Source organism: Megachile rotundata, chromosome 9, assembly GCF_050947335.1.
Source record: "Megachile rotundata isolate GNS110a chromosome 9, iyMegRotu1, whole genome shotgun sequence".
Taxonomy (NCBI): domain Eukaryota; kingdom Metazoa; phylum Arthropoda; class Insecta; order Hymenoptera; family Megachilidae; genus Megachile; species Megachile rotundata.
In genome coordinates this window covers 3,692,252-3,715,682 of record NC_134991.1, presented here as the reverse complement: position 1 = coordinate 3,715,682, position 23,431 = coordinate 3,692,252, and the positions used below count along the sequence as shown (strand labels likewise).

Here is a 23,431-nt window from a genome sequence, read left to right as displayed (position 1 = left end):
CAGACCGACCGGTGTGTACTTTGCCACTTAGCGGGTCCTGTCGACCCCGAAGTGTGCACGTTGCGTCGTCTCTCGGTGCAACGGCATGTCTCTCCCCTTTTCTTTCGCACCAGCTATTACGAAATTCTGCCGACGGAGAAGCAGGCGTCCTTTGTTCCGAATAACGAAAGGTAGAAAAAAAGGAGGCTGCCTTTACAGGTGCACAATTCCAAGCTTTGCCATTGGGAAGGACGGAATGTCTTTATGGTACCAGCCTGCTGAGAACACTGTACTCTCTAGCGGGATTATTTTATTTACGCGGTTAAAGATCAGATTTGTAATAGAGGGAGTGCTGCTAAATGTGGACCACCATGATTTCTCGCCATACCGTCGGACAAAGGTTCAAAGATTGCAATCTCGAAGACGTGCAATTTGAAATGTTTGTTGTTCCAGAAGACCCCTTGATTTAATATCACTAACTTTGTAAATTTCCGAATTTTTGCAAAATGTAGATTATTTTATAGAAAGCTAGATGTGCACGGTTGTGTGTTCAAATCCGTCACTCATAAAAAATTCATAAAGTGAGCGATAAAACTATACATATCTATGCATACAGTAGTTAACTGCATTATACTGACATTCATGCCGATATTTCTCTCTTCTGTTACTTCAGAATCGTGTGATTTGCAAATAACAATTTGCATAAAGTTAGGGATGAGTCTCTTTCGAAAATGGTGGAGCATTATGTAGATCTTGCATATGGATACATTGTGTTTCGAAGCAAAGTACCATTATAAAATTCAATATTCTGACAATTTCGTTAAATTGAATTCATAACATCATTATACAACTCATAAAAAGAGTTTGATTTTTTTTTTATAAACCCTTCAAAGTTTACATATTTTTCTTCCAACAGATGCTATTAAAAAATAATGTTTAATTGTTGAAGTCGGTTTAAGTATCAAATAAGTATTTAACAGCTTTAAAGAACATAAGAATGTTTCATCCGACAAGCCATGTTTATCGCTGAAAAATATAGAATATGTATCTCAGAAAAATTGATGGATAAGGTCGGATTTTAAGAATTCTAGATTCTTATAACAAAATATTTGTTAATGAATTAAAATAAACTGTCAAAATACAGCGTATGAAATTCTTGATGTGAAATATATCAATTTCATATTTTCTTCAAGCTTTTTGAACTTCTGTAGTTCAACAAAAGGCGAACATTCTATATTATTTCCAATTCAACATAGGTATAATTTTCGATACTAGTACTCAGCTTTGTACATGAGATGGGTTGCTCATTCGTTGAGTCAGGGTGTAAACACGAAGTTGTATACCTTGCTTATTCTATATTCAATAAAAATTCTTAAGGTACAACGGTGTTTCAGTTATGGATGGGATATTTCAAGTGACAGGTGTTAGGCTCTCCATTTCGAGCAGAGGACATATCGAACTTCCAGGAATGTGTCAGTCGAGATTTTATACATCGTATGGTCATTACAGGGAAGAAAAGTATTCTTGCAAATGTTGCAATGAAAATTTGAACACGATATGTGCATTATCCATTTTAAGACTATTCGCTAAAATTTTACACCAAAATAATATGAATAAACGAAAACAGTGAACATTGATTATTCGAAATTGTTTTAAATTTAGAAGGTATGTAGGTATATTTTGTGTCAATTTAATTTTTATATGGGAATGATATCTTGGAAGTTTTCAAATGATTGGAGATTTTAAAAATAGTTTTCTTGGAAAGTATTACGTTGTTGCATACCAAATGGCGATTTTCGAAATGTAGATTGTTCTGCACAATTTGATGACATGAAAACACCGCAAGATAATACTTTGAACATATCAGTTTTAAATTTTACGTTCAGTGTAAATGCTTATATAAATCTTTATTTAATGTTCTTCGTTCAACATAGCTGGTTTATAGTACCAGTAAACAATGAACAGAAAAGAATGGTTTCTGATACATATATTAAGTTGTTGTTTTAGAAGCTTCATAGAATTTGATTACATAAAAGAAGCTATAATACATTAACAAAAATTTGATACTGTTGAACAACTCTTGTAATTTATTTGTTAAATTTTATGTTTCAGAAAAACTTACAACGCAATCCGAAGATTTCAGTAGGAAGTTGTACATCTATGCGGAGAAGAGTCAACGATACATTTGCTTCAACAAGCGGTGGAAACTTGTCGGCCTGGTAATTACTTGTCTACTAATTAGTAAACATATTTCATTATCGTAATTGAGCGAGTAAATTTATAACCGTCAGTAAAGTGCACTGGACTGTGCAGTTCGAGCATTCAGATTTATCAATCATATTATCGCTTTTACTGACGGGTAGGTAGAAAATTTATTAAATTAGAGTGATTTAATTTTATCTCCTTGCTGTGTAATATCGAATATACTAATGACGCACTCATAGTTCAAATATAAATCTAAATGATATTTGCAATACCGTTAAATTTTATAATGAATTTGTTTAATTTTATATTAATTATCCTACTTATGATTTACACTATTAAGAATTGATAAATACAAAATAAGCACAATTTTGTAAAAGCAAAAGTAAGCATAACATTTTGATTGTCTTTATTTGGTTTAATACTGTAGAAGTAAATAAATAACTTCAAAATTTATTTAATGTTAAGCAAAGAAAGTTGTACAACAAAGTGTTAGACTAATATGTCTTTAATGAAGTATATTTTGAAGATAATATAAATTTGAAAGTATAGGTATACTCAAATACATTTTTAATCTTTCTGTGTATAATAAGGTACATGACATTTATTTTATTTTGAATTCAAAAACGTATATTTGCGACACATTATAAAAGAAATGGCGTTAGTAAACTACAATAATGCTTTAGCTTGAAATTTATTATTGTTGATCTGGGTGTGGTGTAAGTAATTAAACGTGTTCTTTTAATTGTTCAGATACATCAGGTTTGAAAAGGTTAACCTATATATTTACTTCCATGAGAACTTTGCTTTATATTACGTAGGTACTATACAAATAATATAATAATTTCACTCATTTGTATAACCACAAACCCTAACTTCATTGCCAGTAGACAATTCTATTGTTATTTAGTACTCCCATTTGTTTACTATTGTTATGAAAATTTTGAAATATCGATACGCGCTAATCAGTATAAAAAATGTAACAAATGATCTTTCACTTTATAACAATTTCGTACATTAAGAGACTTAGACGAAATACAATCCAGATTTGTTCTTTTTCCTTGAACACTAATACTTTGGAAAATACTTTTGTAAAATGAACTGCATCCGACAGTTGAAATTGAGAAAGTAAGTTGTAAAAGTCACATGGTAGTTGCTTGCAGTTTCAAAATGGCTTCACAGTGCGGCATTAGCATATTTCATTGATTTTGTAGTCAAAGTCGTTGAAAACCGGTGGAAAACTAGTTCACTGAGTAATACACTGAAATTTTCGCTGATATATCTAAGAGTCGACATCTAAGAATTCCAGTCCTTCGTATCATCATATCAACATATCAATGATCCGACAATAATCTATATACAGTGATTTAAAAAAGCTTTCCGAACATTTTTTTTTTTTTAGAATAAATATACACATCAACGGTATTCGGAATTATAATTATCTTATTTATGAATAACTCTATTAACGATCATACCAAGAATTACATCTTCTAACCAAAATTACATTCTTTTGCAAAACGTATACACTAAATATTAAATAACATAAAACTATTTCTTTGAATTATAGAAAATTGCTGTTTATCTTCAGCGATATTTTTAAATGCTTTTTATACAATTCGTAAAGGTGGACCTTTTTAATGTTAATATGTCTGCAATACATTGTAATATTTTGTTTTCGGTAGATGAAACATCACCAATGATCCAATATTATTGTCTTTATTTCTTCCCCTAGATATTGTACTCATTGTTAGTTCTTGCAATAATTGCAAAAATTTCTTATATTAACTTCACATTATTGTACACTAGTACAATATGGCGTTACTTTTTGATGCTACGTTGGTTAATAATTACAATTCATCGAATATTATTCTTTTTTGTTTGAAAATCTTGAGTACAAATCATATCTTCAATACTCAGTAATCAACAGAGCTATATACAAAAAACTGTTGAAAATCTCAATATTATTTATTTCTATATTTATTATACTGTAATTAAATAAAAAATTGATGGATTTTTAATAGTGAACACAGTTTATTTTATTAAAAATACGCAAAATAAATTAATACAAGAAGACGCCGGGCATCGTAAAAACGTGAAGTCACTAACGATTCTCCAAACATACAAACGCTGCACGGCAACCAAAAACAGAAAACGGAGGACCGCGAATTTCTTCATTTAAGAGTTTTAAAAGCGCGTAAATTCAAAACTCCAACACTTCCCCTAATTCGCGGGCCAATGCTACGCAATCCAAATTAACAATATACATTGTTTTACAAAACAGTTTTAAAAGCGCGTAAATTTCTAATTTGATAATTTTAACAATTCTACGCACTTTACATGCTTTAACCTTGGCAGTGATTTCGTTAATATATCTGCTGCCATGTCACTCGTAGGCTTATAACATACTTCAATATAACCTTTTTCCTGAGCCTCTCTTGAAAAATGAAATCTTATATCAATATGTTTACTTCTAGCATGATAAACATTATTCATACACAATGAGATTGCACTCTGATTATCACAAAATATTCGCGTTTCTTTAAATACAAACTTTGATTGTTTCATATGTTTCAATAATTCTCGCAAATATACAATTTCTTTCGTTACTTCGGAAAGTGATATATATTCCGATTCCATTGTGGAAAGCGCGACGCATTTTTGCTTTCTGGTCGCCCAGCTTATTGGAGCACCAGCTAAAAACGTAACAAATCCGGAACACGAATGCCTATCGTCGAGGTTTCCACCCCAATCAGAATCTACATATGCTTGTAATGGTTCATTCGTCTTTTCGTGTATACTTAATACAATAATTAATTGTTCCTCGCAAATATCTTAAAACATGTTTTGCCATTTTCCAGTGCATGATTCTCGGATTTTCACAAAATCGACATAAAAAGTTCGTCGCAAACATTATATCAGGTCTAGTTGTATTTGCTAAATACAATAAACTCCCTACTAATTGCCGATAAGGTTTTTCCTTCATTTCATCAATTTCTACATCTGTCAGTGGTTCCAAATCTTTCAATTGTTGATTTACTTTAGCTTCCAAAGGTGTACTCACCGTTTTACAATTGCTCATATTAAAACGCTTAAGTAAATCTTCTATATATTTACTTTGATTTAACCTTATGCTTCCTTTTTGACCTTGTCTTTCAACGCATATACCTAATATAGTTTTAACTGGTCCTAAATCTTTCATTTCGAATTGCTTTTTCAGTAAATTCTTTACAATTTCTAATTTCTTAAAATCGACAGAAGCTATTAGCAAATCATCTACATAAATTATTATTACTACATCACTACCATCTGACTTATCTACATAAACACACGGATTTATTGCAGATTTAACAAAATTAACGCTTATCAAATAGTTACTCAATTTATTATACCATTCGCGACCTGCCTGTTTCAATCCGTATAATGATTTGTGCAACTTGCATACCTTATCATCTTCTCCTTTTACGACAAATAGTTTTGGTTGTTCCATATATATTTCATCAGATAACTCGGCCTGTGTATACGCCGAAACAACGTCCATATGATGAACAAACATTTCATTTTCGACACTTATTGCCAAAAATGTTCTCAGCATCTCAAATCTTGCTACAGGCGCAAATGTTTCATCATAATCCTGTCCCAGTATCTGTTGATCTCCACGAGCTACTAATCTCGCCTTGAATTGTTTAATATTTCCTTCCTGGTCCCGTTTTATCCTGTAAACCCACTTATTTTTTAATACTTTTCTATTCGCTGGTTTACTTACCAAACTCCAAGTATTGTTGTGCTTTAATGTGTCGAACTCGGACTTCATTGCCTCTAGTCAGAATGATTTTTCGGGTGAGTTTATTGCTTCCTCGACCGTATTTGGTACTTTACATTCTTGACTTTTTGAAAAATTAGCATTGTGATACAATTTTCGCGGTCTACCACGCCGTCCGGTCTTTTCCAATTTTGGTCTACCACGACCTCTTCTTAGTGGAGTCTCATCAATTTGAGTCTCATCAATTTCCAGCTCTTCTTCTGCTGTTTCTTCTTCTTCATCTTCAGGATCATTCCTGCTATTATATTCATACGAAATTTCATGTTGCTCTTGTTCCTTGTCCAACTCTTCTGCTTTTTTATCCATTTCAAACGATATATATTCTGTTTCTAATTCTGATTCTGGTTTCTTCTCTTCTTCGGAATTCAGCGACTCTCTGATATTTTCTATGAAACGTACATCTCTTCGTTTCACTACTTGATTTGTACCCTTTTTCCATAATCTATAAGCTTTCGCTTCTTGAGAATATCCAACCAGAATATACTCTTCGCCCCTTGGCGCGAATTTTCCTCCTCTATTATTTTTATTTAGCGCAATAACTCGGCTTCCAAATGTTCTAAAATATCCTACATATGGCTTCTTCTGTGTCCATACTTCAATTGGAGTTAAATCATTTAATGCTTTAGTTGGACATCTATTTCTAATATATGCAGCCGTATGCACCGCTTCTGCCCATAACATATAAAGTAAATTTGATTCTAATACCATGCAACGCGCCATTTCTACCAATGTTTGATTTGCGCGTTCAGCAACTCCGTTTTGCTGAGGCGTGTACTCCACGCTTAGCTGCCTTTCAATACCTTCTTGTTTTAAAAATTCATTAAAAGCATGCGACAAATATTCTTTGGCATTATCACTTCGAATCTTTTTAATTTGATAACCTGTTTGCTTTTCAACACGATTTTTATATTCTTTAAATGCTTTGAAAATTTCTGATTTTTCCTTCAGAAATACTACTTCAGTATATCTACTATGATCATCAATAAATGTTGCAAAATATTTTGCTCCCCCTAACGAACGAGTTTTAAATGGCCCACAAATATCAGTGTGTATTAAATCCAAAACACCTTTTTCTCTTATTATTGACTTTTTGAAAGGTAATTGATGAATCTTTGCTTTTATACATACCTCACATATTGGGTTTTCATTTTTGAATTCATCCTTCATTCCAATTACAATTTCCTTTCTTTTTAGTTTCTTCACATCCTCAAAATTTAAATGACCCATTCTCTGATGCCATTTCATTAATTTCCTATCACACTGTTCAGCTATCATTGCTGATTGAATTTGATTTTCTTTAATTATGTACAAACCATCTTCCATCGTCGCTTTCATCACAATTGACCCGTCTTTTCGTTTTATAACTGCATTATTTTCATAAAATGCTACAGAATATCCATTTCTAGTGATACTTGATACTGATAATAAATTACTCTTGAATTCTGGAACATACATTGCCTGTTGCAATTTAATAATCTTTGATTCTTTAGGAGTTTTTATGTTCGTATCTATTTCTCCTTGTCCCTCTGAAGTAATGCTATTTTCTGCGGCTGTATAAATTTTTGTTTTCTCATTATCGTTCAGTATGTTAAATTTCTTCTTATCATAGCACATATGTGTACTCGCTCCACTGTCCAAACACCAAATTCCTGCTCTTCGAGTGGTTGTACTGAAAGCACTTGCTGTAAACGCATCCTGTGCCATTCTCTTAATTTCAACTTTTGGTTTTGTTCTGCAATTCTTTGCAATATGTCCCGGTTTGCCACATGTAAAACATTTTATGTTAAATCTCTTTCCTTGTTCATTTTGTGTATTATTTTTCTGTATTATATTTTTCTTGTACGGCTTACCTTTACTGGACAATAGGGCCCCTTCTGCACCGTCTTCCTGCTGCTTCATATTTTCCGTTTGTCTTGATTCTTCTTCAAGTATCTTGCTTTTCAATTCTTCTAATGATGGCATTTGCTCTCTTGATTCAATTGCTATAATTAAAGTTTCATATTCATGAGGTAAAGAGTTTAACAACCAAATAGACAATAAATTTTCGGGCAATTTTAGCTCACATTCTTCAAGCTGCTCCGCAATGTTCATGAATTCGTTTATGAACTGCGTCATACTTTGACTTGATACTTTCTTTAAACGATATAGCTGTTTGAATAGAGCACATTGTCGCATAGGACTTTTAGATTCATATTTTTGTTTTAATACCTGCCATGCATCTGCCGAAGTTTCCGACTTCTTAACATAATTATATTGATCGGGTTGTACACTAAGAATGATTGAATCGAGAGCCTTTTCGTCCTTTATGGTCCATTCTCCGTAATTTTCGCGTGGCCTTGGAATGCTTCCATCTACGTACCCCCATAATTCGTTGTAGCGAAGAATACTTCTCATTTGTATTTTCCAGGTATCATAGTTTGTAGAATTTAATTTTTGAATTTGTTCAACCCTTCCGATATTCATTTTCAATTTCTTTTTACACACACGACGCACGCGGTTTATCTTATTTTACTGCTGACCACTATTTCTACACATTTAATTATTTTTCACCGGTTACCCAAGTCTCTGAGTCCCCTGGGCCCATAACCTGATAGATTTTTAATAGTGAACACAGTTATTTTGATTAAAACACGCAAAATATATTATTACAAGAAGACGCCGGGCATCATAAAACGTGAAGTCACTAACGATTCTCCAAACATACAAACGCTGCACGGCAACCAAAAACAGAAAACGAAGGACCGCGAATTTCTTCATTTAAGAGTTTTAAAAACGCGTAAATTCAAAACTCCAACAAAAATTAAATAATTTTATTTTACACAAGTGGTTTGTTGTACATAAATATTCGATTGGATACAAGTAGCAAACTACAACCTATTTTTTTCAATACATAGTACACAAAATCTTTTAGTCTGATTTCTGAATGGTTTTCTTACATAAATGTAAATGATTTTTTACATGTTTCGTTCCAAACTATTAAAAACTGTATTCGTGGCACAGTAAAACAATATAATTTAGCAAATATTAAAATACTTAAAATTTAATAAAAAGTAGTATAAACAATTTATGAAATATATTTACGTCAACGGTGACGTGAGTTTCGCAGACCTCATTACATTATTAACACAAAAATTGCTACTCGAACATTGATACATACTTATAAGATTAACATTACCATTTACCGCTTCTAGGAAGATACTTGAATCCGCCTAGTCCACACGTTTAAGTGCTACATAAGAAAATTGTTTGTAGAATATCCCGCCCTCCACTTTACATTACGAATTGTATGTTGAATGTAATGCTAGAATATTCAGTATTGCCTTGTGAATCAGTTATTCTGAAATAAAAAATATAACGTTCAATATTTTTATCTGCAAATTTTGAAGTTCATAACTTATTCAATTTTTAAATTTATAAGTTTTTAAATTTTCGATCATTCAAGTTTGCAAATTCTTAAATATTAGAAATTTTCTAAATTTGCAATTCCCAAATTTCAAAATCTGAAATTTCGGAAATTTTCAAACTACAGTGTTTTCAAATTTTCAAGTTGCTGAATTTGCTATTCTTAAATTTCAAAATTTTCACGTTTTTAAATTCCTAGGTCCAAAATTTGAAAATTTAAAAATATCTAAATTGTAAGTGTTAATGATTAAAAAAATTATCATCTAAGTACTAGCGAGTGGTTTCAAACTGCCAATCATGTTGCGAAAAAATATGTGTGGAGACTTTTAGTACCCTTTCAACTTTTAATACTATTTTAACTTTTAGTTTTAACCCATTTAATACCTAACACTGGAACATCATTTATAGCAACAGTTGCTATATCATTTATTCGCCTCTTATTTCGTAATTTAGTAAAGTTTGAAGAAATTATCATAAAAATAATAATAAAAATGATACTTATAAAATTCAAAAATAAACATATTACGAAATAAAAGTAGAATAAATAAATGCCAATTGTATTTCGCAAATGTTGCAAACGTTATATTATAGTTTGGTACTAAAAAGCTTAAAATAATTACTTATGAAAAATAATAAATAAGGGAATAACCAATTGTTTTTTATTTTTTCAGCCAAAAAAGCAAAAGGGTCCCATGTGTCAGTTCTACGAGGACTACAACGGCTCGTATCTGACCTACAGAAGCGTGGTAGACAGTTCTCGGTATCTAGGCTTCAACAAGTTTGGCAAACCGATGAAGAATCCTCGGCGACAGGAGTGCTTCAATTTCATCAAGTACAATCCCCATGCCGACATCAATCATCACAACAACCTGGTGAATGCTGACATGGGTGGTATGGATCCACATATTGATCCTTATGTTGTATCAAGAAAGCCATCAGCCGTGACGAGGGCCGCGAAGAAGAACTCCCTGTCGCAGGTCGACAGTGCAAGGGAGATCCTTCATACGACGCATCATCATCGGCATTCGAATCGCTGGAAGATGCGTCAAGGTGAGAAAGTCACCACGCCTCGAAGACGACACGATAGTCGTCTGTTAGTCGAGGCCAGCAAGTATTGAGCCGCGTTTAGGCTCGCCGATCAAGACTGCCTCCTCCACATCTGTGAGAACCTGAGATCAGACTGCCAAATACGCTGGTGGAACGTACGGTCGAGATGTCAGGAACCCACTAAGCGGCACCACGTGAAGCACGCGCCTCGATTGATCGCAACGAACAAAAGCTGGCTAGCCTTATGTCTCCTGCTTGTTTGCCTTTTCGATCAATGCAATTCGTTGGAAACAAAAACTAAGAAAAAAAAAACAATTAATTATACGGGACGAACTAGCAGGAAGACAGTCTTGCTGGTATGTTAGAACTTTCGTTTAGATTCCATTTTTCACACTTGCCCCCGACTGATTCCTTCTTCAGGCAAGTATTGCACGATATCATGATTTTCACGATTCGTTCCATCGCTAAATTTTTGTCGTACGATGAAAATTTTTCTTTTCGTTTCGTTAAGGGATGAAATTGATATTGGTGTGACATAGAGATCGATCGATCGTTTAGCGATGGAAGATAAATTACGTTGCGCACGATCGGCCTAAATCGTTGCGCAATCGGATAGCTATCGTGCTTCAAGCGCTGTCATAGATCGCGATAGATGCGCGGAGAGTTACAAATCGGCGCACCCTCGTGGAAATATTTTCCTAAAATAAACAAGAAGAGAAAAGAAATCGAATTTAACGAACGATTATAAATTTGAATTTCGTTTGTAAAGAGAATATTTCTGAATAAAATATGAGAAAAAAAGAACGATGATAGGTACGCGTCGAAAAGATGTAACCCTCTTACGCGCTTGCGCAGTAGAGCTCACGCCGCGCCAACACTCTCTCGCTCGCTGTGCTAATTACGCCGCCTAATTTAGCGTGCGTGCGTGCATGCGTGCCTGCGTGTATGAATAATGTGTGCGTGCGTGCGTGCTCGCAACGTACACGCAGTTATCACCGTCGCGTTAATGTCGATGTTCGCGTTGCGATTGATACAAGCTGCTCTGTTCACCTGACGAATTTTTACTCTTATTTATACGAAGAGAGTCACGACATGCATGTGAATGTCGATTGCTCCCACCTCCCCACCCACAAATAAAAAAACGCACACACACACATACACACACATACACATACAAAGAGAGAGAAAAAAAAGAAACTTTTTTGGACAAAATGAATCGGTATACAATTTCAGGAGAACAAGATGCGATAGCGTATATATATTTTTTAGTGAACTTGTTCAGAAACAAACGTTTAGAAACAATGGGATCTCTAAATCCATTTTACACGGTATACACACTTGAAACGCGATTACTTTACGCGTCGAGCGTTATAATTCACACAGAAGTCTATTTTCTGATAGGAATGAGAGTGAGATAGTATTGAGAGTCTCGGCTTAAACTGCGTGTTCGTGTACGAGCTTAAAGTATTTGTGTGCATTTTTCTGGTTTCATTTTTTGTTTTGCGTGCGTAAATATGGTATCCTGATACTACTCCATTATGGGCACTACATATTTATATAAAATATTTTTTACTTTACTAGTTTTTACTTTAGTCAAATATGTAGCAACATTATCACTGAAATCTCCTCTCTGGTTTTATCGACCATGAACGACGATGGTCAGATCAATCATGGCTCTAAAATTACGGAACGTATACTCAAGTATCTTAATAAGACTTTCATGTATTGCAAAAAATACATCTAGAATAATTGTATAAATATTTAAAAATTTTGAAAATACGTTCGGTATCCAAGGATCAGTGTCTTCTATGACCTTTTAGGTTAGTGCAAGTGGTTTCAATTCATGAGTGCATATTTAAAAAGTTCTTCTGTATGCCAGGTACATCAAGTATAATTTTGGAATATTTTGCATAAAAGTATCTTTATTCGTAGGAAGACGGAACCTCATATATGTATAATTATTTATAATATTCTCTTAAACATGTATGTTGAACCAAAGTCACTTCTTCGGTACTAATCGTCAAAATGTAAGTAACGATAAATAATTTAGTAACGATAAAATAATACTTCCCATATTTTACAACTAATGGGTTTCTTAGCCTTCCTAGTATTAATGAGATTGGATATTTGATTAGGTTAGATTTAAATTAGAAGAATTAACAATTTACTCTATGTACAGAATGTAAAAAACTTAATTTTAATTGATTTAATTACGACTTAATATTTTAAAACTCTTGTTCCTTCTTATCCAATCATTCGAGCGGTTTACACTGTATTTAAGAAATAAATTCAGTTTTTTACTTTCTTCATTATAATCGAATATAAATGTCAAATTCAATATCAGTTTATGTTTCAAATGTGTCTTTCGGTATCAAGTTTTGCCGTGCGTAACGATAAAAAACATCAGATTGTGTGTCATAAATATGTATATAAACATCTACAGTTTAATCACCTTAAAATTGGTCATAAATATCTTTGATCTTGTTTTCAAAAACCAATCTTGCTTTCAAGATCAATTAATGCTAAAATGAAAAAATAAAAATTAACTTAAGTCAATCGTTGAAGTATCATAACGAGTCCGAATTTTGTTTGGAATTTATAAATATTTATATTTCTTAAGTTTTATAGTCTTGAGATTCCTCATGTTTCTTTTTAAAGTAGAAACTTTTCATATAATTTTTTTTTTTAAATACTGAAATTCTCTATCCGATTTTCATTTTATGAAATGATAATTTTCATTAGTATACTATCATATAGCATTTATACAAAATTATTGTTATATGGTAAGAAATCAAACAGGAAAGTACTGTAAATAACTGATTTGTCGTTTCAATTATTTTTATAAGCCAGCCATTTCGCTGGCTTGCAGTGGCCTACAAAATTTTTTATCAAGATCTTAACTATAATTTTATGACAAAAAACTTTTATACAAGTCATAAAGCAGAAGATAAAATATTGGTTTTATATTTTATTTTTAATAAGTACTCATGATTATTGAGGTTTTGGAAGACAACCTACATGATTACTAATCAATAGCATCACTTATCTCTGAAATACAGGAGTATTCAGTTTCTTTCACGGTTTAGTATGAACTTTCCATTATTTATTGTACGCGCCATAACCTCAACATTCCGTAGGAAAAGCAGCAGTTTAAAATAGATGGGTGCCTATAATGAAGTGACAGGGTATTGTATTTTGCCTCTGAACGCGTGTGACTGCGTGTAATATATATAAATATATATTATTATTGATTGTTAATGGAATTAATCTTTAGGACGCTATCGCAGACTGTATTACTAGGTTAGTTACACGAATAGATGACGCGGTGGCGACTCGACGAACGGAATCAAGGGTACGTTCCTGGGCCTTGTGAGAAATTCCTTATTTCTTTGTAATGTTCTATAAAAAAAGAAAACCGTATGGAATCACCTTTGACCCGTTCGTACTCGCAGACTCGCCACGTAAGGAGCGGCCGGCTCTTTTTCCCCAAAAAGAAATCGCTCCCTAGGTAGCTTATTTATTGAAATCGTGTTTAGATAATATGGAAAAACCAAACTACCCGAGAAGAAAAGCTTTTCCTCATGCGAGTATGGAAACGTGCGCTGCTCTCTTTTATTTTACTCATTCCCTATTCGTTTTCTTCTCCCACCCCACCACCCCCTTTTCATTTACTTTTTATTCATGACTATCCTCGAATTAATTCAAGCATTTTACTCGTCGCCATGTTTCTGATGAACACATTAATTATTTAACACGTTCGCTATCAGAATGTTTGTTTAATGTATTAAAACTTAGAATTAAAATTTAAATTAAATTAGTAATTAAATCGTATGAAAATTAAATTCTGGCATATAATTTAAGCAATAATATAGAGTACAGATGGTGTGCGTCGTTTAAAACTATGTTTTATTTTACAAATAAAACAAGATTCTCTGTGACAATCGAATTTTCCATTGACTTTTGGAAGCGAACGTGATAAATAAAATTTTTGTCTGTTCGTTAAAACGCAAAAATACGGACTCAAGTTTAACCTTTTCACGAATACAGGAAATGTTGAGTACACTTTATATTAATACAAAATTCGATAACTTCTTGAATACTTAAAACAAAAACTGCAATCTCAGTCGTTTTTTCCGTTAAAAAAGTATGATAATTTAAACAGGGTCAAATGATTGTAGCTATTTATAACTTATTTGGTATAATGGATATTTTATTCAAATGAAAAGATAAATTTTGTTACATTTGTTCATGGGTATGAAAGTGACTTAACATATTATTAATTTAAATTTTTGCATTCACACGAATTAAAAAGTATTTACTTATTATATAGTAAAATAGCTCACAAAACGCTTACTTGTCCAGTGAATGTAAAAATGTAATTGTTTTTTCGAAAATTAAATACTTTACGATTGTATTTATTGAACGTGATTCATTACAAAATCTCGAAATGATAGGACTAATTATCCGTTTCACATTCGCAGCAAAATTGAAAAATCATTGTAAAATACTCTACAGAGTGATGATTAAAAATAACATTTATCGCATAAAATTAATTATGTACCATAACAGCGACTTATGACAATAAAAAATTATAAATTTTATTTAAAGAAATAAATTAGAAATATAACATATGTGTGTCCATTTTATAATCATAACATAATTGAATTAATAATTAATTAAATATAAGGACTGAATTTTCAATTATTGGTCATTTGAACATTTTAAAATATTCGTAATAAATTAATGAAATGTGGAATAGTGTGTTCACTATGTCTTTGTAATTTTTCTTTATTAATGGTTTGATGATAATCATTTCGCTTTTGTGTAAATTTTGAGTCCTCTCTATTTTTTTGTGAATCTACAATTTCAATTTTAAAATGTTCTATATTTCAGTACATTTTAAAAATCAGTTTAAACATTTTTTAAAAAAGGCCAATACTATCTATAATATAAATACTTAAAAACTCTCTGCAACATGTTCTTCATGTTTCTTTTCGAATGTTTTTACATTTCGAATTTTCAGAAAAATTACACCAAGTGATCATATTATTATTATTGGTTTAAAATTTGAGCAAAACATGTACATTTAAAATGAAATTCGTCTTATTAAAAAGGAAGTAATATAATGAAGACTTTAAAATTTCTATAAATTATTTAAAATTAATAAAAATACATATCAATATTTTATGTTATTCGATTCAATTATAGGATTATTCGAAAGGTTCGTAACGAAATATAATAATAGATGAATTATATTTGTAAGACTTCAGAAAATATTCTAATTGTACAATATATGTATACAATATTCTGTTGCCAACATGCATCAGAAGCATCAAGCTGTCAATCATAAATATATGCTTCACTATATAATGACGAAATAGTCGCGTCATTTATTTACGTTTTAAGAATATTAAAATTGGACACATTTTGTTATCCCTGAATTCATGATAGCACTGAAAATATAAAATATGTGATTTGTCATATTTGAGTACAATAATTTGATCACTTAGTGTATCTTTAAACGTCAATACTTTACTTAGACAAAATAAAAAAATAAATATTACTTTCTACTCCAAACACAATTATTTTATAAGGGAACAATTGACATAAGTTGCATTCATACCATGTTGGATGAAACGAATTATCCTCCTTGGGTATTTTCGTTATTTGTAATAATACAAAAAAAATATTCTATACAAAACTTACGTAGTATGAAGAACATACTGCGATGTAAATATTTTCTGCATGAATAAAGACACAGAGAACATTTCAAGATTATATCCACTTTTTAAAATGAGTCCACGTCTTTTTTAGGTGAATCAATTTATCAGAACATTATACTAGACAAAATATTAAAGTATAATAAAAAGTTAAGAGATCGTATATTTCAAACCCTTTGTATGAAACATCTCATTTTTAAACGTAAAGTGTTACATGAACTAATCATTTCTTAACATTGTACTTTCATATGTTTGTACGTACAATGTTTTGAAAATTTGTTTAAAAACAAAATACGCTTGTCCCTCCAAAACACACAGATTTTGTATATAACATATTTTTCTTATTATTACAAATAGTGGAAATATGTAAAGTGGAGTTAGTTATTGCTTATTCCTAACATAATGTGTTATATAACAAAATTATAAAACTTATTAATGACACAATAAGAAAAATATTATTTAAAATTGTGTTTAATAATGTTTTTCATATTATGCATCAAGTGACACATTATCTGTCAAGTATCGGTAAAAAAGAAAGAAAGTTATAAAACATTGTTACGTAACGTATTATCAGTCATCCAAATCAGTGGGATGTTATAAAATATTTACCACCTTGTTTAAACATATAATTATTAATAATATGACGCAAACTTGATGCAGAATTGTTGCTACAACAAAAAGTAAAATCTTGTGGTAAGTTACACTAGCATATTATGCAGTAAGGTAATAAAATAATTTGCTTTGGAGAACATAGCTTTATAACATTATGAAAACAAATGTGAACAAAATTCCATTTATCCACACAAATTACCAACTTCAATCAACATCAAAATAAACATTTTTCGGAATCACCTTGTTTGTGAAAGGGTTAAATTTCTCTTCAAAACATTTTGATTCTTTTCGCCAGCGTCATCCTCATGTTGTTGTACTTATTAGTATCTTCTTATCCTCGATTTTTACGTTATCAGTGTTAAATCCGAAAATACTCAATACCTGACTAGTTTATTTCGTTTTCGAGAGACGAACAGTGGCAGTGCGTAGGGGTCCTATTTCCCTCCTTGAACGGTGTTTGTACGTGTCGCTGAAAAAAAATGAAAAACAAAAATAAAAAAGTAGACGGCAAATTGTTCGTAGAAAAGCCACGTTCCGTTCGACGAATCGGGAGTACCATTACATGTAATATTACTTCATTAATTCCCGCAGAAATTATTGACGTTCCATATATTGTCTCCTCTTTGATCTTTTTCGACCTGTTCATTTTTTCAAATCTTTTTGGCACTTGTCTGTTTTCAATTCGTTATTTTTCGTACACGATAGAGGTATTAAAATGTACGTATTATTTAATTTTGTCTCAGTTTCGTCTACCGGTACGTAGCCTAGTACAAGCTAAGCACGATAAAATTTCACGCGCGAAACAGAATTAAAGTGCCAGCAAGTTGACCTGTAAGAGAGAAATAATAATAATAATAATCAGACGCTTTTGTAATTGAATAACAGAAAACTAATGTAACGTGTAATGTATTGTAATGTAACATGATATTATAACCCCACCTCTAAAAAAAAGTAATAATAATAATAATTAACCTACTCGTCTTTTTTGTATGTGTAAGCATAGCGCGTCGAGAATCACGGCGATGATGTTTCTAGCAATAGAAGTAATGGTACAATGGAACAAGATGGATCTTTGATCGGAGTTAATTAGCACTTGATTAGCAACAAGCAACGCTTTAAAGAGCATTGCTGACCCAGACCGAGTGTAACTCCCTTAAACCCATTTACACCAGTCCTTGCAATGAAAAAATGGTTCGTATCATGAAAATATTTGAAGATCTGGTATTATTCTATTCATTTTACAATACGTAAGAGATAAATAATTTAACGAGAAAATATAAATTATACAATTTAACAAGAAAATACAAATTATGAAATTCATATGGAAATGTGAATTATAAAATTCGTATTTTAAGAATAAATATTTTGGTTCAGTTTTAAGAAGTAAAGTTAGTTAACAATTTTATATAGGTAAATATAAATTTTTCGAATTCGAAAGAACTATTTTATAAAATTTCTTAAAGCATATAAATCAACTTATAATATTATTTTCGTGATTGTGACCTTTTACATGCTGCTAACGGTGTAAATGGGTTAGTTAGCGAAGGGCATCACTCGATTGACACGTATTGATTTTGATCCAATTTTCATACAACATTAATATAAAAAAAAATTTTACGTGTAATTTTTTCCTGAGCAAATATCTGTTTCTAAGAAATGAGTCTTCGAATATCCCCTTAATCGTGTATATAAGTATTTCTACAGAATATCTCGGAAGTTTTATTAACAAAATTTTATTAACAAGAAAATCTTTTTAAATCATAAAATTTGAAGGGCCATTAAAAATATAGATATAAATTTAATTACCAGATTGTTCAAATATAATATTATCTAATCTGATGATACGAACAAATATTTAAATTTATTTATACTTTCTATGTATGCAAATTTTAATAAAAACACTTTGTCATTTTATATATAAAGAACTTAATTGCAAATTTTAATACACTTTCATCTTAAAATATGCTATAGACACTTTGATTTAATTAATTGACACTCAGTATTAACTTTAATTTATTCTTGCGCAACTTTTGATAAAATTAGTTAAATATTTTATTAACCCACTGACTCTTTTGTACTGTCCGTGAAAAGCAGTTTAATTGAATATAATGGTATTGTATCACAATAATTTATAATAAATTATGATAAAATAATTTTTTATAATAAATAATAAAATTAACAAAATTTGTAAAATAATTTTAATAAGCAATACGATTTTATTTATTATAGCATTCTTTTTACGTTATTTTACTATTGATACGATTACTGTAGATAATCGTGGATTTGATTCTTCTGCCCAAAAATACGGCACGTTATACTCTGTACAGAAAAGAGTATGGCTAACTTTTTCAATTTAATTAATTAAAAGTATCAGATCAGTATTATGAAATGTTTTCAATGTTTGGATTGTTAAAAACTTACTAAAATATGATTTGAAACATATATGCAAAATAAAATAATTGTCGATATATTTTTTAAATAAATTCCCCTTGAAATTTGTCATTTTAAAAGACAATATAAATTTTGAGCTTTCTTTCTTTATATTTCAAGTTATTTCAACTTACAAATTGTGATATAAAGAGGTTCAACGTTTTATAAATTAAATACCCAATAAAAATACACTGAACAATTCCGACGATATTTGAAAATCTCTAAATTCCAATTTTAATATGTTCTATAAAATATCTCTTTAAAACCCAACTTGGAAAATTATTTTGACCATTTCAACACGGATATTTGCTGATCGAAAACAGGGAGAACACGTAAAATATTTTTTGCAATTTTACATGATATTTAAATTGTATAAAGATCATCGTTTGGCAATCGGCTGACGTCCCTTGTAAGTCATCAATCTGCTCGACGTCAAGTCTCTTGGCGTTTAGGTTTTTATATTACGAAACATTTTTTCGACGAGTCTATTTCGAGATGTCACGTGTCTAGTTACGTTTAGCGTTTTTTGCGAGGTAATCCTTTTTAAATGACGTATCGTATTTTACACGATACGCTGAAATAAGCACAAAAAGTCAAAAAAAAGAAACGAATTTCGAATTTCCCTGTCGTTTGACGCGTGACTTGACTTCGAGTCCCAAAGCAACCATCGCTCCCTCTTCCTTTGTTTTTTACTTTTTCACCATCGACGAACGAGAACGGCAAAAAAAAACAACAAAAAATGAAACGCAATAGATAAATTCGACTACCCTATAGATAGTATACATAATGAATAATAAAATAAAAAAAAAAAGGAACGGTAAGGTATACGTATTATACGTGTATATACGTATTTGTATAATATATATACTTGACCATATATATATTATATATATAAATGGAAAATGATGTGTATTGTAAGATATTTAATACCGACTTTACCGCGATGATCGATTGCAATGAAACGACGATAATAATTATTACGATGATTGTTGTATAACGAACGACGACGACGATGATGATGATGAAGATGATAATGTTGTTCTACATTGTAATTTGCGTTGTAACATAGAGGCCCAACCGTTACCCACTAAAAAATCGATGTGTCGATGTATAATCCCGGACGTGCCTCGCTCGTACGCGAAAATCAAAATTAAAATTGAAAATTTGTATTTTTCACACGAGGTGGATGTTGGGTGTCGACAAAATTCTAATTGAGCGACAAAATAAAATTTCTTTTCTATGGAAAAGTGACAACGAATTGATTAATGTTCAACCACCACCGTAATTCGAATAAACAAGATATCTTCTTTTTCGAATGTTGTTTCTGTTGTAAAAATGGACAACGAGTGTAGTACGTCCGGCAGCAATTAGCAATAATATAACATTCCAACTTAAATCGTGTACGTACTGCGAATTCTAATAATGTGTGCCGCCGTACGAGAGAGAAAAACACTGTCAAATACACGCTCATACACTGCTATATCTGTGTTGCATTTATTTTAACTATTCCTGATCCTATTAGGTACAGAAAAATTAATTTACTGATTCGTGTATTAAAATAACTCCAATTACATTTTTAGCAGAAGTATATGTATAATGTGAAAACTGAATTGTTAATTCCTTTTAATGGTGCAGCCAAGAACAATTACTTAGGAATTTGCTTCCCTAGGAAACTTTATTTGAGGATTTGATAATTTCGGGATTTTTAAATTTAATAGTCTAGAGTTAATAGATAATTATAGATTTAATAGTCTTTTAAGAATTTAAAAATTTCAAAATTGTAAATGCCCAAAAATCAAATATAACAAATCTTGGAATTTAATAATACATAAGCTTAGAAATTTGGAAATTTAAGGAATACGGGAATTCAAGAAATTTGAAGGCATGAGAATTTGGGAATTGGACGAATTGAAAATTTGAGAATATGAAATTTTTAAAGTCTTAAAATTTGGAAATTTTTAAATGTAAAAATTGAGAAAGATAGGAATTTGGAAATTTTCAAACTTTTAATGTCAGGGATTTGGGGGTTTGACGTTTGATAATTTTGAAAGTTGGGATTATCAAAATCTAAAGAGTTAATATTTGGAAAATTTTTGTAATTTTTAAATTTAAAAATTTAAAAATATTTGTGAAATGATTTGAAAACGTTTTTCGGATACAAAATAAAGAGTTACTTAATTTCATTTTTAAGTAATGAGGTGCTTCAAAGAAAAATCATTTTTATATTCAAATAAACTGACATATAATTATTTGAAATTATTTCTGGCCATTAATAGTGTATTACCTAAGTAGTTGCTATACAAAAATGATTGAAATAGCCCACAAAATGGTATATAATAAGATAATGCTTATTGTTAGTAAAAGTTTAAAAGCAATAGAATATAGATACCTGTTACTATAGAAGAAAGTGGATTAATTTGAGTAATAATAATTACATATAATTATGCTATAGAGTATTCATAAAATATCAATAAAAACGCTATTTGTAATAGCATTAAATACACGTTTGAAATTGAACAAAATGTTTCTATAAACTGACCAGCTGCTGAACCAGTTCCTAGTGATAAAGTCGTTATCGTTTGATTTATTTCAACGAGTTATGCAAAGCGAACATATTTATTACACAATAATATCCACGGGAGATTTACTCGCTCAGGTAATTTAATACTGGTAATTAAACATCCTCTCGATCTTAAGAGTTTCTTTTGCGAAAAATAAGTACCTAAGTATGCATGATTTATGAACATTTTCAAAATAAACAGGTCTAAAATAATTTCAGTAAATTAGTAAATTATTCACCGTCGAACGCATTCACCTAACCATTAGTGCATGGTGAATGTCGACATTTACCGGTGTAAGTCAGAAATAAGGGTATTTAGTAAATATTTCGGACATACACCAAGCGACTATATGAATGTTGACATTCACTGGTGAAAGTCGACATTCTCCAGATTTCGGTCTTTCACGGTAACATATACACTTTGCATTCATTAATTATCCTTTCAGAATTTCGATGATCAACTTGTAATGGTGCACATTTTAACGTGTTGCTTAATTTATTCAATCTCTTCTTTCGGAATTTACGCTTTTTTATGTGTGCTCAGATTCCAAAATTAAGACGGAAAAATCAGATTACACCGCCTTATCTTACTTTTGAATAACTTATAAGATGAATTTGATTCACGAAAAGGTGAATTGGATCTGTAAAAGGGTGAGTTTGACTTACAGAAGAATGAATTTGATTTATAAAGAGGTGAATTTATTTTTCAAGTAGGTGACACCTGGAAAAGATTTAATTTGCAGCGTAGAAAGGCGAATATAATCTACAAAATGAAGAATGTGCAAAATCTGTATACAAATAGCAATTTAAACAATACATTGAATTTATATCTTTTCCTTAACATATGTATCAGTATATTGACTTTAAATGTTTAAATGGCTTCTAACGAAAATATAGATTATTTATTTCTCATGTTTTCTTACCGGCGAATAAAAGCAACGAAGGAAATAGCATTATAAAGCATCTTAGTCTTTTCGAGGATGGATTTACCGGACTTTAGGAGCACTCACGTGCTCGTCGATGCGCAAATCCGCTCAAATCACTCGAGGCCGAAAGCCAAAATCAAACAAGTCCGTACGATCGGATCGAACGAAAATCAGTGAGTGGTTCCTGTATTTACCGTGATAGTTCACGAGGTATTACGGCCTTCTAAAGAAGGGTGGAACGTGTAGATACAAGGCTCCCTCCCGCCGGCACTTCAATTCCGACCGTTAATTTTTTTCGATAGTAGAATCTGAAGGGCACCTTAAATAATGTCAAAAAACCTTTTTGCCCGTAACACTCCTCGTATTCTGTCGACCGTAAGGAAAACGATAGAGGAAAGCGAGATTGAAATACGAAGAACAAGAGAGAGAGAAAAGTAACAGCCGAAAAAAAAGATTAGGTCCCCCTAAAATTTCGATCCCTCGTAGGCAGCTCGTTGACACCCCCTTTTCTCGCACGGACCGGCCAACTCGAATAAGCACCCCTTAAAACTTCCTTCTTAACACTGTCGAGTGTTTGATCTAGAAATCACGCGTCTGGGACTTGAACGAAGCCGTTAAGTTTCACCCCCTTTTCTCTCCTTCTACCCCTTTTCGCCTTCTTTTTCAACTACCACGTACCCCTCCCTAACACTGTATAGGTTCACGCGCCAACGACTTGAGAGTGGCTCCCTGT

General features: G+C 31.4%; 1 protein-coding gene across 4 annotated transcripts in view; it reads left to right on the top strand.

Moving 5' to 3' along the window:
• LOC100880389 (fibroblast growth factor 8b) overlaps positions 1-20,692 on the top strand; it is a 144,037-nt gene extending 123,345 nt beyond the window's left edge. For all 4 annotated transcript variants that reach the window (XM_012291195.2, XM_076535257.1, XM_012291196.2 and 1 more), the window contains 2 exons: positions 2,092-2,198; positions 10,075-20,692. In XM_012291195.2, the coding sequence (XP_012146585.1) occupies positions 2,092-2,198; positions 10,075-10,521 (554 nt within the window). In that variant the 3' untranslated portion in view covers positions 10,522-20,692. The remainder of the gene's footprint in view (positions 1-2,091; positions 2,199-10,074) is intronic.
• The last annotated feature ends 2,739 nt before the right edge of the window (positions 20,693-23,431 follow it).